The 12,865-nt window shown below is 39.0% G+C and overlaps 1 protein-coding gene across 1 annotated transcript in view; it reads left to right on the forward strand.

The window, feature by feature from the left end:
* Nucleotides 1-12,865, forward strand: part of LOC133424561 (collagen alpha-1(VII) chain-like) — a 153,072-nt gene that overhangs the window by 27,048 nt on the left and 113,159 nt on the right. The window contains exons 13-15 of the mRNA XM_061715236.1: nucleotides 8,570-8,728; nucleotides 11,031-11,144; nucleotides 12,579-12,728. Coding sequence (XP_061571220.1) covers nucleotides 8,570-8,728; nucleotides 11,031-11,144; nucleotides 12,579-12,728 — 423 coding nt within the window. The remainder of the gene's footprint in view (nucleotides 1-8,569; nucleotides 8,729-11,030; nucleotides 11,145-12,578; nucleotides 12,729-12,865) is intronic.

The raw sequence follows: 12,865 nt of genomic DNA on the forward strand, positions 1-12,865 counted from the left end.
GGTCTCAAACAAAGTTCATTTTCTCCTAATCTGCCGGTCTGAAAATTTCCATTTTGGTGTCAGAATGTTCAGAAGGTTTGTGGCTTTTGAAAAATGGGTCCCGTATTTATTTACTTAGGTTACTATGGGGAGAAGGAATTGGTAATAATCTGTGCTCACGTTCACTTTTCCCATAGGACTCAATAGACTCAGGACCTACTTCCGGTCTCCTAAGGGGGCGTGGCAGTCACGTGACAGAGATACAAGAAACACAACCGTAGTGGGCTGTCTCGGTTATAGAACGTCTCTGGCGCCATGACCGAAACCCAACAGGAAGTCGGCCATTTTGAATTAATCATGTAATTTTGGCGCAATTTATGCCATTTCTTCGGCCCTTAATGTGGCCTGAACCGTAACGTGCACCCAAGTGTGTTATACATCAAAATGTGCGTCTCGATCCGTTGCGCGTTACCGTGGCGACGATAGATGCCAAAAAGCGCACCCCCCCTTCTTCTGATTGGTCGATATGTGATACTTCCTATTTTCTGCCATAACTTTTGAATGGTTTATAAAGAGTCATGGTGGAGTCATCGGACTTAGTTTTGAGTCCTTGAATTTTATTGGTGAAAATTGCACGCGCGAGGGCCCGTTCATCGCTGCTTGCAGCTTTAATTATTATTATTACTGGATCATATTAATTCGGTCATGAAATCACTGGTGGAACAAACTGTCAGCTCCTTTTAAATCAGGGCTAAAAACATTACTGTTTACTGAAGCGTACTCTTACATTAAATACTTACCTGCTGTACTCTACTGGCCTTACTTTTTAACAACTTGTGCTTTTTACTATTTTACCTCTTTTTTATCATTTTATTTCATTTTATTTGTTATTTAATGTTTAATTAATAATAATAATAATACATTTTATTTATATAGCGCTTTTCAAGGCACTCAAAGACGCTTTACATTGATAACAAAACACATAGTACAATTACAATACACAGGACAGTACATAAGGACACAACAAGACACAGGACATTAATCACACATTAAAAGCAGTTCAGTAAAGGTGAGTTTTGAGATGGGATTTGAATGCTGGGAGGTCTGTACAGTCACGACAAAAAAGACAGTTAATTGTGTCTTGCTGCTTTTAATGTTGAGAATCGTTCAAGCCTAATTGTCGTACTGTGCATGACGAAGCAACCAGACGTTTGTGCTAACCCACCGTCAGTTCATTTAATTGAGTTTGTATATAAGTGAAGTAATTAAGTCAGTTAAGTTAATTAATTTGGGCGGGTTTTCTTGGCAACAGTAATTTTTTAATTTGCGTTGAGTCAATGTTGTTTAACGGTATATTCAACGTCGGCTCCAGATATTTTGGCGGGAAGGAGCTAGAAGCCAAAGCTAACTTTGATTGACTTTCAGTCTATTGATCAAAGTCAAGCAAGGTTTCCCACCATAGCCTCACGTATTATCTTTTTACATATATAACACGATTTAATGCCCTCTATGGGTTCCAGGAGGGCTCTCTCACGTACGTAACTGTCAGATGTAAAGTTAGGAAAAGTATGACGGAAACTCAGCCAACGTCCAGGGTCAATACGGCTGCTGTCAACAGTTTCTTTTAGTTGTCAGAATTAAGAAGGTTTTTACTGAAATAACAAACCAGTTTCTGTTAAGAGAGGGAAATAAATAATACAACTGGCGATTTTTAAGCAGCTGATATAAAAAAAGTCAATCTTAATTATTGTAATGGTCCTATTATTCCACTAGGTGGCACCATAAAGACTGAAATTTGGGTAAATAACGTCTTCCAATAGTAATACAATATTTATTTTAATGTTGATAGTTTTATTGGGAATTGTGAAACATCAAAGTCACACTTAAACTAATTAATTAAATTAATTAATAACGAATAAATGAATAATTCACAGCCACCAGCAAGGCAAGGCACGTTTATTTGTATAGCACAATTCAACACAATAATTCAAAGTGCTTTACATCAACATTAAAAGCAGCAAGACACAATTAAACAGTAAATAACAAATAAAATGATAAGAAAAGAGGTAAAATACTAAAAAGCACAGGAAACCTATTTTTATACCAATCTGCCAAAAATGTATACAAATAAAAACAATGAACTTATAAAAATGTCCATACTGTGGTGATAAAATCCAGGCTAGTATATTTGTTATATTACTTATGGACATAGTTGCACCACATAGTGTCCTCGCTTACAGGATAAACACAAGGGAGATGCTGAATACTCTTTCTCTCTCTGAGAAACTCTGGAAAGAGATTTGGGAAACCACTTTCAAAAAAGTCGAGCTGTCAGGGGCTCGTGGTGAATTACAAATACAGTGAATAAAGGAGGATTGTTGTTTTCAGAAAACCTAGCCAGAGAGTAGAAAAATCACCTTGGAATACTCCAGTGAAAGAAACAACAACATGCTGTATGACTGCCACTTTGAAACCAAGGAATCAAGTAGAAAAGAAGAACTTGTCTTTGTACTTATTGTACTTACTCCCTTTCCTACTTCCTTCCTTCTTTCTCCCTTCCTTCCATCTTTCCTCCCTTCCATCTTTTCTCCCTTCTTTCCTCCCTTTCCTACTTCCTTCCTTCTTTCCTTCTTTTCTCCTTTCTCCCTTCCTTCCATCTTTTCTCCCTTCTTTCCTTCCTTCCATCTTTTCTCCCTTCTTTCCTTCCTTCCATCTTTTCTCCCTTCTTTCCTTCCTTCCATCTTTTCTCCCTTCCTTACTCCCTTTCCTACTTCCTTCCTTCTTTCCTTCTTTTCTCCTTTCTCCCTTCCTTCCATCTTTTCTCCCTTCTTTCCTTCCTTCCATCTTTTCTCCCTTCTTTCCTTCCTTCCATCTTTTCTCCCTTCTTTCCTTCCTTCCATCTTTTCTCCCTTCTTTCCTTCCTTCCATCTTTTCTCCCTTCTTTCCTTCCTTCCATCTTTTCTCCCTTCTTTCCTTCCTTCCATCTTTTCTCCCTTCCTTACTCCCTTTCCTACTTCCTTCCTTCTTTCCTTCTTTTCTCCTTTCTCCCTTCCTTCCATCTTTTCTCCCTTCTTTCCTTCCTTCCATCTTTTCTCCCTTCTTTCCTTCCTTCCATCTTTTCTCCCTTCTTTCCTTCCTTCCATCTTTTCTCCCTTCCTTACTCCCTTTCCTACTTTCTTCCTTCCTTCTTTCCTTCTTTTCTCCTTTCTCCATTCCTTCCATCTTTTCTCCCTTCTTTCCTCCCTTCCATCGTTTCTCCCTTCTTTATTCTCTTTCCTACTTCCTTCCTTCTTTTCTCCTTTCTCCCTTCCTTCCATCTTTTCTCCCTTCCTTGCTCCCTTTCCTAATTCCTCCCTTCTTTCCTTCTTTTCTCCTTTCTCCATTCCTTCCATCTTTCCTCCCTTCCATCTTTTCTCTCTTCCTTACTCCCTATTCTACTTCCTTTCTTCCTTCCATCTTTTCTCCCTTCTTTCATCCCTTCCATCTTTTCTCCCTTCCTCACTCCCTTTCCTACTTCTTTCCTTCTTTTCTCCTCTCTCCCTTCCTTCCATCTTTTCTCCCTTCCTTATTCCCTTTCCTAATTCCTTCCTTCTTTCCTTCTTTTCTCCTTTCTCCCTTCCTTCCATCTTTTCTCCCTTCCATCTTTTCTCTCTTCCTTACTCCCTTTCCTACTTCCTTCCTTCTTTTCTACTTTCTTCCTTACTTCCTTCCTTCCTTCCTTCATTCCTTCTTTTCTCCCTTCACCCTCCCTTGACCCAAAGACAGCACAAGGGTTAAGTGTAACAAGATTTTTTTACTAAAAATTAGACATTTTAACTAGAAATACGTTTTTGCAGTGTGCTGCTGCAGCTCCTTAAATTGTCTTTGTGATGTGGACTCCTGAATCTGCTCTCATTAAGGCCAAAATGCAGTACGCTAGCTCAAAAGACTCTCTCAAGAGGATCCTGACTGGTATCAAACATGAGCTGCAGATGAACGACCTTTCAGACTACGGAAACAGGGATAACTTTGCAGGGAGGATGGGAAAGGCAAGGGCGTAGGTTTGCATAGGGACGGTAGGGACATAACACTACAAACTTTTCAGGAGGCTCAAATTGTCCCCACCAACTTTTAAGCAACCTTATTTGCATTATATAATGAGTTCCGATATAAAGGTAATTAGGGCCCGAGCACCTTCAGTGCGAAGGCCCTATTGTATCTGTAGGAATTTTTTTTTTCTTTTTCTTTTTCTTTTTCTTTTTCTTTTTCTTCCGATAAAAGGAGGGCCTTTTTGCCCCCCTAAACGTGCCCAAAAAGTCACCAAATTTGGCATGCAAGCCAGGCCTGGTGATAAATTTGATATTTCATGGTTTGCATTAATGGGCGTGGCCTAACGGCTCAACAGCGCCCCCTAGAATACTTTTCTCTGCCATAACTTTTGAATGGTTTGACATAAAAAGTTGTGAGTGGTGTCATGGGACTCGGTATAGAGTCCGTGACCATAATTGGTGAAAATTAGCCCCGCCCCTTCTTCTGATTGGTTGGCCCTTTTTTTTGCTATAACTTTTGAATGGTTTGACATAGGAAGTCGTGGGTGGTGTCATTTCTGATATGCTTATGGGGGTTGGTGGCCGTGAGTGCGAGGGCCCGTTCATCGCTGCTTGCAGCTTTAATTTAGATTGTCTTCCCAAATGTTGTAAGGATTGACCCTACCATTATTAAGTTAATTATTTTCCTTATGTTCAGACTTACATTTACCCCTTTTCACTTGCTGAATTTGCCGGTCCATTTTTTTCCTCAAACGCACGTTTGATTGGCTGATGACCATACCATTTTTTCCATAATTGCTCAACCCACTGATGCATTTTAGAGATGAAAATAAGGGAAAAGAAGGTGAAAAAGACAACCAATTAAAGCAATGTATTACTTGTGTGGTGAAGGACAATGTAGGCTAACATGTAGTTCCATATATAGTAAGTAAGTAAGTAAGTAAGTAAATTTTATTTATATAGCACCTCTCACAGAGAGAAACTCACGAAGTGCTTTACATACAGAAAAAACAGTAAAAACATGAGGTAATTAAAAAGCTGCACAATGTGTCTCTAAGGAAAATAACAAACAAACAGAAAAGAAAGAAAGAAAAAGACAAAAAGAAAAGAAACAAAAATCATAATACATCAATAAATGCCTGCTCAAAAAATAGCGTTTTTAATTTGTTTTTAAAAATGTCCACAGATGTTGCATCTTTCAGGGCTTGTGGGAGCATGTTCCAAAGATGTGGAGCAACTGCTTGGAAAGCCCTGTCACCTTTGGTTTTTAGATTTGTTTTTGGCGTTGTTATAAGGCCCTGATCAGCCGACCTTAAGGCTCTTTGTGGCTCATAGCGTGAGACCAGATCTATGAGGTACTGAGGAGCCTGACCATGCAGTGCTCTGTAGGTAATAACTAAAATTTTAAAATGGACCCTGAACTTGACAGGGAGCCAGTGCAAGGAGGCCAGGATGGGAGTGATATGGCACTTCCTGCTGGATCTGGTGAGTAATCTGGCTGCTGCATTTTGGATAAGCTGAAGACGTCCCATGTCAGTTTTGTTGAGGCAGGTGAAGAGTGAATTACAGTAGTCCAAACGTGATGATATGAATGCGTGAATGATCATTTCTAGCTCTGGGTATGAGACAACAGATCTGAGCTTGGCAATATTTCTGAGATGGAAAAAGCAGGTGCGGGTTATTGAGCTGATGTGAGTGTTGAGTTGCATGGTCTGGTTGAAGTTGACACCTAGGTTCCTGATATTTGGACGGACATAGTCTTTAAGGGGCCCGATGCAGTCCACCACCTTTGGAATGAGGCTATCAGGTGCCACAATGAGCACCTCGGTTTTCGTCTCATTCAGGGATAAAAAATTGTCCGACATCCAGGCCTTTATAGCTGACAAGCACTCATGTAAAATGTTGAAATTAAAATCAGTTGGGCTCTTTGGGTTAAAAGAATAATAAAGCTGGATGTCATCTGCATAAAAGTGATAAGATATACCTTTAAAAGTGCTGATAAGGTGTCCTAGTGGTAGCATGTAAAGTGCAAATAGCGTTGGCCCAAGAACGGAGCCCTGGGGGACCCCATAGGAAAGGGGGGCAGATGCTGACACATGTGTGCCAACAGCCACATTAAAACTCCTACCCATGAGGTAGGAGGAAAACCAATTAAGAGCCTTTCCTGTGATCCCTACCTGTTTATTGAGTCTATTTATTAAAATAGAGTAGTCTAGCGTGTCGAAAGCAGCACTCATGTCAAGTAAAACCAGGATTGAACAATTTCCAACATCAGATGCCATCATTAAGTCACTTGAAACTTTTAAAAGGGCTGTCTCTGTAGAGTGCAACTGTCTAAAACCGGACTGGAACTTATCTAAAATGCTGTGGTCATTTAAAACTGTTAAAAGTTGGGTGGCAACGACTTTTTCTAGAATTTTGGAGATAAAAGGGAGCTTTGAGATTGGGCGGTAGCTGCTGTGGGATTCGGGATCCAATCCAGGCTTTTTTAAAAGTGGATGGACAGTAGCTGTTTTAAAATAGGAGGGGACTTGACCAGAGGACAGAGAGAGGTTGATGATATTGACTAGAGTTGGGCCTATGGAGCTAAAAACATCTTTTAAAATAGTGGTTGGGATGATGTCTAGTGGACTGGAGGAGGTTTTCATGCTGCTGACGAGCTCTGAAAGATGATGGAGGGAAACGGGTGCAAAAGAGTCGAGGATAGACTGGTGATTTGAAGGTGGGTGATGAGCAGAAGTGGAGGGGATAATGGATGCTCTGATGGATTCCACCTTGTTTATAAAAAATGACAGGAAGTTGTTACAGTCGGTGGCGGAAAACTATATATAAATATAGGTTAAGTAGTAGTTAAGAGATTATTAATACGTTTGAATTTATTGTGTATGTAAATATAATTTAAGTTATGTTCAAATATTGCAATTTAAATTGCTAATAAAATCCTGGAATATTCTGGAAGTTTTCAAAATGTTTCTTTAGTAGTTTTTGAAAACAAAGGTTTGAATCAAACCGTGTATCAGGTGAACCAATAAACATGAAAGTTAGTATAAGTCAATACAGATTTATTTTGCATTGATCATTTAGCCTATCAATTAATTAGGTTCATATTTGTGACAAATGTAGCCCTGACCCCCGTTCACCCAATCTGTTTGGTCTTATTAATGTCCCGTCCCCAGCAAAAAGGGTACTGTACATGCAGGTTATGCTGTTATATCGTCCCTACCAATGTTGAGACCAAACCTACGCCCTTGGGGAAAGGGGTTCATCAAAGTTGAGGGGCAGGCCGTCACCTCTGCAGGCGGCAGTCGTTGAATTGCACAACAAACTCTGCTTTCCTGTAATGAAAATAAAAATGGATTTGGAGTGAAGATCGGGGTACATTTTCTAAAGTATTGGTTTCAGCAGAGCCTAAAGGGGAAATTCTGGGGTTTTTATATAGTTGCACCGTTTGGCAGATTTAATTTTTATATGCCCCTATTCAGGTCTAGCATGCTTAAATTCAGTAACTTTCTGTATGTGTTTGAATTTTGACGTGTGAACGCTGCATACAACTTGAATTTTGTAAGTTAAAAATAGCTGGACTCTTAGTATGATGTGTATTTGTCTAGACTGCTACACTCAGGACAAATAAAAGCATACATTTTTAATTAAATGAAACTGCAACTGTTAATCCAAATAAAGTAAATGCAACATTTAAAAAAAAGAAAGAAAGAAAGAAAGAAAGAAAGAAAGAAAGAAAGAAAGAAAGAAAGAAAGAAAGAAAGAAAGAAAGAAAGAAAGAAAGAAAGAAAGAAAGAAAGAAAGAAAGAAAGAAAGAAAGAAAGAAAGAAAGAAATACCTGTTGTGCTACCAGAGGTGTCAAAAGTATTCACATTCATTACTCAGGTAGAAGTATAGATACTAGAGTTTAAAAATACTCCTGTAGAAGTTGAAGTATCAACTCAAGTTTTTTACTCAAGTAAAAGTATAAAAGTACTGGTTTCAAAACTACTTAAAGTATAAAAGTAAAAGTAATGTAAGGGGGAAAAAAGCCATTGAAAATGAATGTATCTTATATAATGCAAATATATTAAAGAAGCATATATGTGTACTATTGAGCATTAACATGTGTTTCAGAGAGCAGGAGATATGATGACTAGTTACCTATAAGTATTGTAATGGTGCAAAAAGTCAAACTTCAGAGGCATGTTATCATTTATCCTAACCTTTATTGGAATGTACATCCAAGTTTAGTTGCAGGAATCTGAGGGAACGGATGTAAGAACAAAACTGGACAAGAACATCTGAAACAACCACAACCAAATTCACTCTTAAATCTTAATTTAACTGGATAGTTTTTTTTCTAAAGGCCGAAATGAAATAGAGTAACGAGGCTGTTTTTAAAATGTAAGGAGTAAAAAGTACAGATAATTGCGTGAAAATGTAAGGAGTAGAAGTAAAAAGTCGTCTGAAAAATAATGACTCCAGTGAAGTATAGATAACCAAAATTTCTACTGAAGTAAGGTAACAAAGTATTTGTACTTCATTACTTGACACCTCTGTGTACCACTGCTGTTTTTCAGAGTTTGTGGGCCGGGATCGTCCCAGGCAGTTGGCTCTGAACGGCAGCATCACCGAGTACCAGCTGAAGAACGTGGCCCATGATACGGAGTACGTCCTGACTCTGTACGTGCTGTTTGGATCGTTGGTTGGACCTGGAATCTCTGGAACCTTCAAAACCTGTGAGTATTTTAGTTTGTCTGCTCCACAAGACGCTACAGTCAACTTCAGGAGAGGACATGGGAGTGCAGTGGATTCGGGGACCTATTATGAAAAACAGTTTTTTTCTTGCTTTAACATATATGAAGTGGTCTCCCCTCACCGGGCCAACACAGAGAAGGAGGAAAGTAACCAGATTCTGCAGTGTCTGTACAGCCGCCCGGATGAGCCGTCCAGTGTGATGTGGATCTACGAGCTGTTCAGATTCTGCTCCCGTCGTTACGTAACGTCGAAATGTCGAGAAAAAAGTCGAAATGTCGAAATTAATGTTGAAGTACAATTTCGAGAAAAAAAGTCAAAATGTGGATAAAAGTCAAAATGTCGAGAAAAAAGTTGAAATTTCAAGAAAAAAGTCAAAATGTCGAGAAAAAAAGTTGTAATTTCGAGAAAAAAGTTGAAATGTTGAGAAAAAAAGTTGAAATGTTGAGCAAAAAAGTTGAAATTTCGAGAAAAAAGTCGAAATGTCGAACAAAAAAATTTAAAATTTCGAGAAAAAAGTCAAAATGTCGAGAAAAAAAGTTGTAATTTCGAGAAAAAAGTTGAAATGTTGAGAAAATAAGTTGAAATGTTGAGCAAAAAAGTTGAAATTTCGAGAAAAAAGTCGAAATGTCGAGCAAAAAATTCGAAATTTCGAGAAAAAAGTTGAAATGTTGAGAAAAAAAGTTGAAATGTTGAGCAAAAAAGTTGAAATTTTGAGAAAAAAGTCAAAATTTCAAGATTAAAGAGGACCTATTCTGAAAACCAGGTTTTTTCTTACTTTAACATATATAAAGTGGTCTCCCCTCAGCCTGACAACTCAGAGAAGGAGGAAAGCAACCAAATTCTGCAGTGTCTGTACAGCCGCCCAGATGAGCCGTCCAGTGATGTGGATCTACGAGCCAATAAGATTCTGCTCCCTTTCATTACGTAACCAAAATGCAAACCAGACCCACAACTATAAAACCGTGTAACTGCATGCGAGTGTCCGACTATCACGTAGCACTGCGTGACATCGTCTCTCTGTCCATCTCCCTCCAGCAGCTGACACTTTATTGAGGTTTTTGTAGTGAAATGAGGAGGAATCATAGAGATAACTTCTCATTTCAACTAACTGGATCAGCCGTTCCTCATCCATGACTGTTTCCTACAGCGCTTTCAACCGGCTTTCAACGTGAGAAAATAGAAGCAGGGCGTCCGACAAATGTTCAGCTCAAAACAGTTAGGACAGTCCAATAGAAAATAAAGCAAATGGATGGATGGAATTGATTTTGTCGCTGACGCTCGCTCGCATCGCATGCAGTTATGACACGGTTATCACTGCATCGCATCATTCAGGCAGCCAATCAGCACAGTGCTCATTATCATAGCCCCGCCCACTCAGAATCCTGCATAAATAATGAGGTTTAGTGGTGGGTATTGGGAAGGACCTCAGGATACGATACGCATCGCGATACTTGAGCTGCGATACGATATAATATTGCGATATCCCGATTATGCGATATATCCCGATATATCGCGATATTCTACATAGTTCACCGAAAAATTTAAAAATGCATTACACATCTTAAAATCCAAGTTGTATATATGTACATCAGATGATAGTGATAATTCATTGGACAAACTGAGTCAAAACAATGTAATTCAAACTTTCCATTTTAATATGCAACATATTTGCATGAAAAAACACACTGAAACACAATAAAAAGTGCAGCGTGCATTATTCTTAGATACAAAATACTCAAAATAAAATGCAGTGTCTCACCCACACTGAAATTGAAATCACAAAAATACAGTACAGCTAGGGGTGGGCAAAAATATTGATATATTATATACAATATTACATTACAATTAATTACAATATATCGCGATACATACGTTGAATATCGATATCGTATCGGGAGACTATGTATCGCGATATATTGCCGTATCAATATTTTTGCCCACCCCTAATGAGGTTAGAAACGGTAAAGATAAAGACATGGTTTAGAGGCCGAATTTCTAATATATTTCGCAAAAACAATCAAAAGCTTGCTTTTAAGACATTCAAGGCCCGTTTAAAATAGGGATTAGATGCCATAATAGGTCCCCTTTAGGCCACAGCATTTTGGGTATTGTTGTAATGTTTAATAGTACAAAAGGTCCAGGTGTGATAAATGGGATTAAAGAAGGTAAATTATACAATTTTTAAACAAAACCTTATGTCTTAATGTAATAATCAACTGTACATCTACAAAAAAAACCTAACAGTTCTTGCTTAAAGTTGTTTTATTTCCTTCATTTCCTCAGCTCCTTTGGGTTATGTGTCCAACTTCAAGGTGACGTCCTACACCAGTTCCTCCATAGATGTTGAGTGGAGTCCCATTGTTGGAGCTACGGAGTACAAACTGTCCTGGGACACGGGTGACTACCTTAATAATATCTTAATAATATCTTAACGTTATGACCCAGCAGGGTGCACTGCAAAAACTCAAAATCTTAACAAGAATATTTGTCTTATTTCTAGTTAAAATGTCTAATTTTTAGTCAAAAAATCTCATTACACTTAAAACAAGACTCATTACCAGAAAAATAACTTGTTATTTGACAATTTTCACCTGTTTCAAGTAGAAAAATCTGCCAGTGGAACACGATTTTTTTTGCTTGTAATGAGAAGATTAATCTGGTCCCACTGGCAGATTTTTCTACTTATTTCAAGTGAAACTTTACTTGAAACAGGTGAAAATTGTCAAATAAGTTATTTTTTCTGGTAATGACTCTTGATTTAACCCTTGTACTGTCCTTGGGTCAAAATGACCCAATTCTTCTATCCTTCTCTCCTGCCATGCTCTCTCCTTCCTTCTTCCTTTCCTCTTTTCCTCCTTTTTTACCCTCCTTTACTCCTTTTTCTTCCTACCTCCCTTTCGTCATTCGTTCCTTTATTACCTTCTTTGCTTTTCCTTCCTTCTTTACTTATTTTCTCCATTCCTTCCTTCTTCCCTCCCTTCTTTCTTTCCTTTTCTCCATTCTTTCCTTCCTCTCTCCCTCCCTTCCATCTTTTCTCCCTTCCTTACTCCCTTTCCTACTTCCTTCCTTCCTTCCATCTTTTCTCCCTTCTTTTCTTCCTTCCATCTTTTCTCCTTTCCTTACTCCCTTTCCTACTTCCTTCCTTTCTTCTTTCCTTCTTTTCTCCTTTCTCCCTCCCTTCCATCTTTTCTCCCTTCCTTACTCCCTTTCCTACTTCCTTCCTTCTTTCCTTCTTTTCTCCCTTCCATCTTTTCTCCCTTCCTTACTTCCTTTCCTACTTCCTTCCTTCTTTCCTTCTTTTCTCCCTTCCATCTTTTCTCCCTTCCTTACTCCCTTTCCTACTTCCTTCCTTCTTTCCATCTTTTCTCCCTTCTTTCCTCCCTTCCATCTTTTCTCCCTTCCTTGCTCCCTTTCCTAATTCCTCCCTTCTTTTCTTCTTTTCTCCTTTCTCCATTCCTTCCTTCTTTCCTCCCTTCCATCTTTTCTCCCTTCCTCACTCCCTTTCCTAATTCCTCCCTTCTTTCCTTCTTTTCTCCTCTCTCCCTCCCTTCCATCTTTTCTACCTTCCTCACTCCCTTTCCTACTTCCTTCCTTCTTTTCTCCTTTCTTCCTTACTTCCTTCCTTCCTTCCTTCATTCCTTCTTTTCTCCCTTCACCCTCCCTTGACCCAAAGACAGCACAAGGGTTAAGTGTAACAAGATTTTTTTACTAAAAATTAGACATTTTAACTAGAAATAAGTTTTTGCAGTGTGCTGCTGCAGCTCCTGTTAGATGATGTGCTTACATTGTAAAAAGAAACTAAACAAACCGTGTCTCTGTGCATCCTTCCAGATGATAAGCCGGCCCAGTCCCAGTATCTGGACCGCAGCGTCCTCTCCCACCGAATCCTAGACCTGAACCCGCGGTCCACGTACACCGTCACCATCCGTGCCGTTTACGGCAACTCGGAGGGGCCAGAAATCTCCCTGTCTCAGCTCACAGGTACAGAGCGGATGTGAGGTGTCAGCTAGTTTCATTAATCATGATTCATCTTCTGATTTAAATAGCTCTGCGTAGCCGTACACTCATTATAATTAGATTGGAGAGAAGATGGAAGAAGAAGTTCCTCCTCCCGTGTC

This window comes from Cololabis saira, chromosome 23, assembly GCF_033807715.1.
Source record: "Cololabis saira isolate AMF1-May2022 chromosome 23, fColSai1.1, whole genome shotgun sequence".
Classification (NCBI taxonomy): Eukaryota; Metazoa; Chordata; class Actinopteri; order Beloniformes; family Belonidae; genus Cololabis; species Cololabis saira.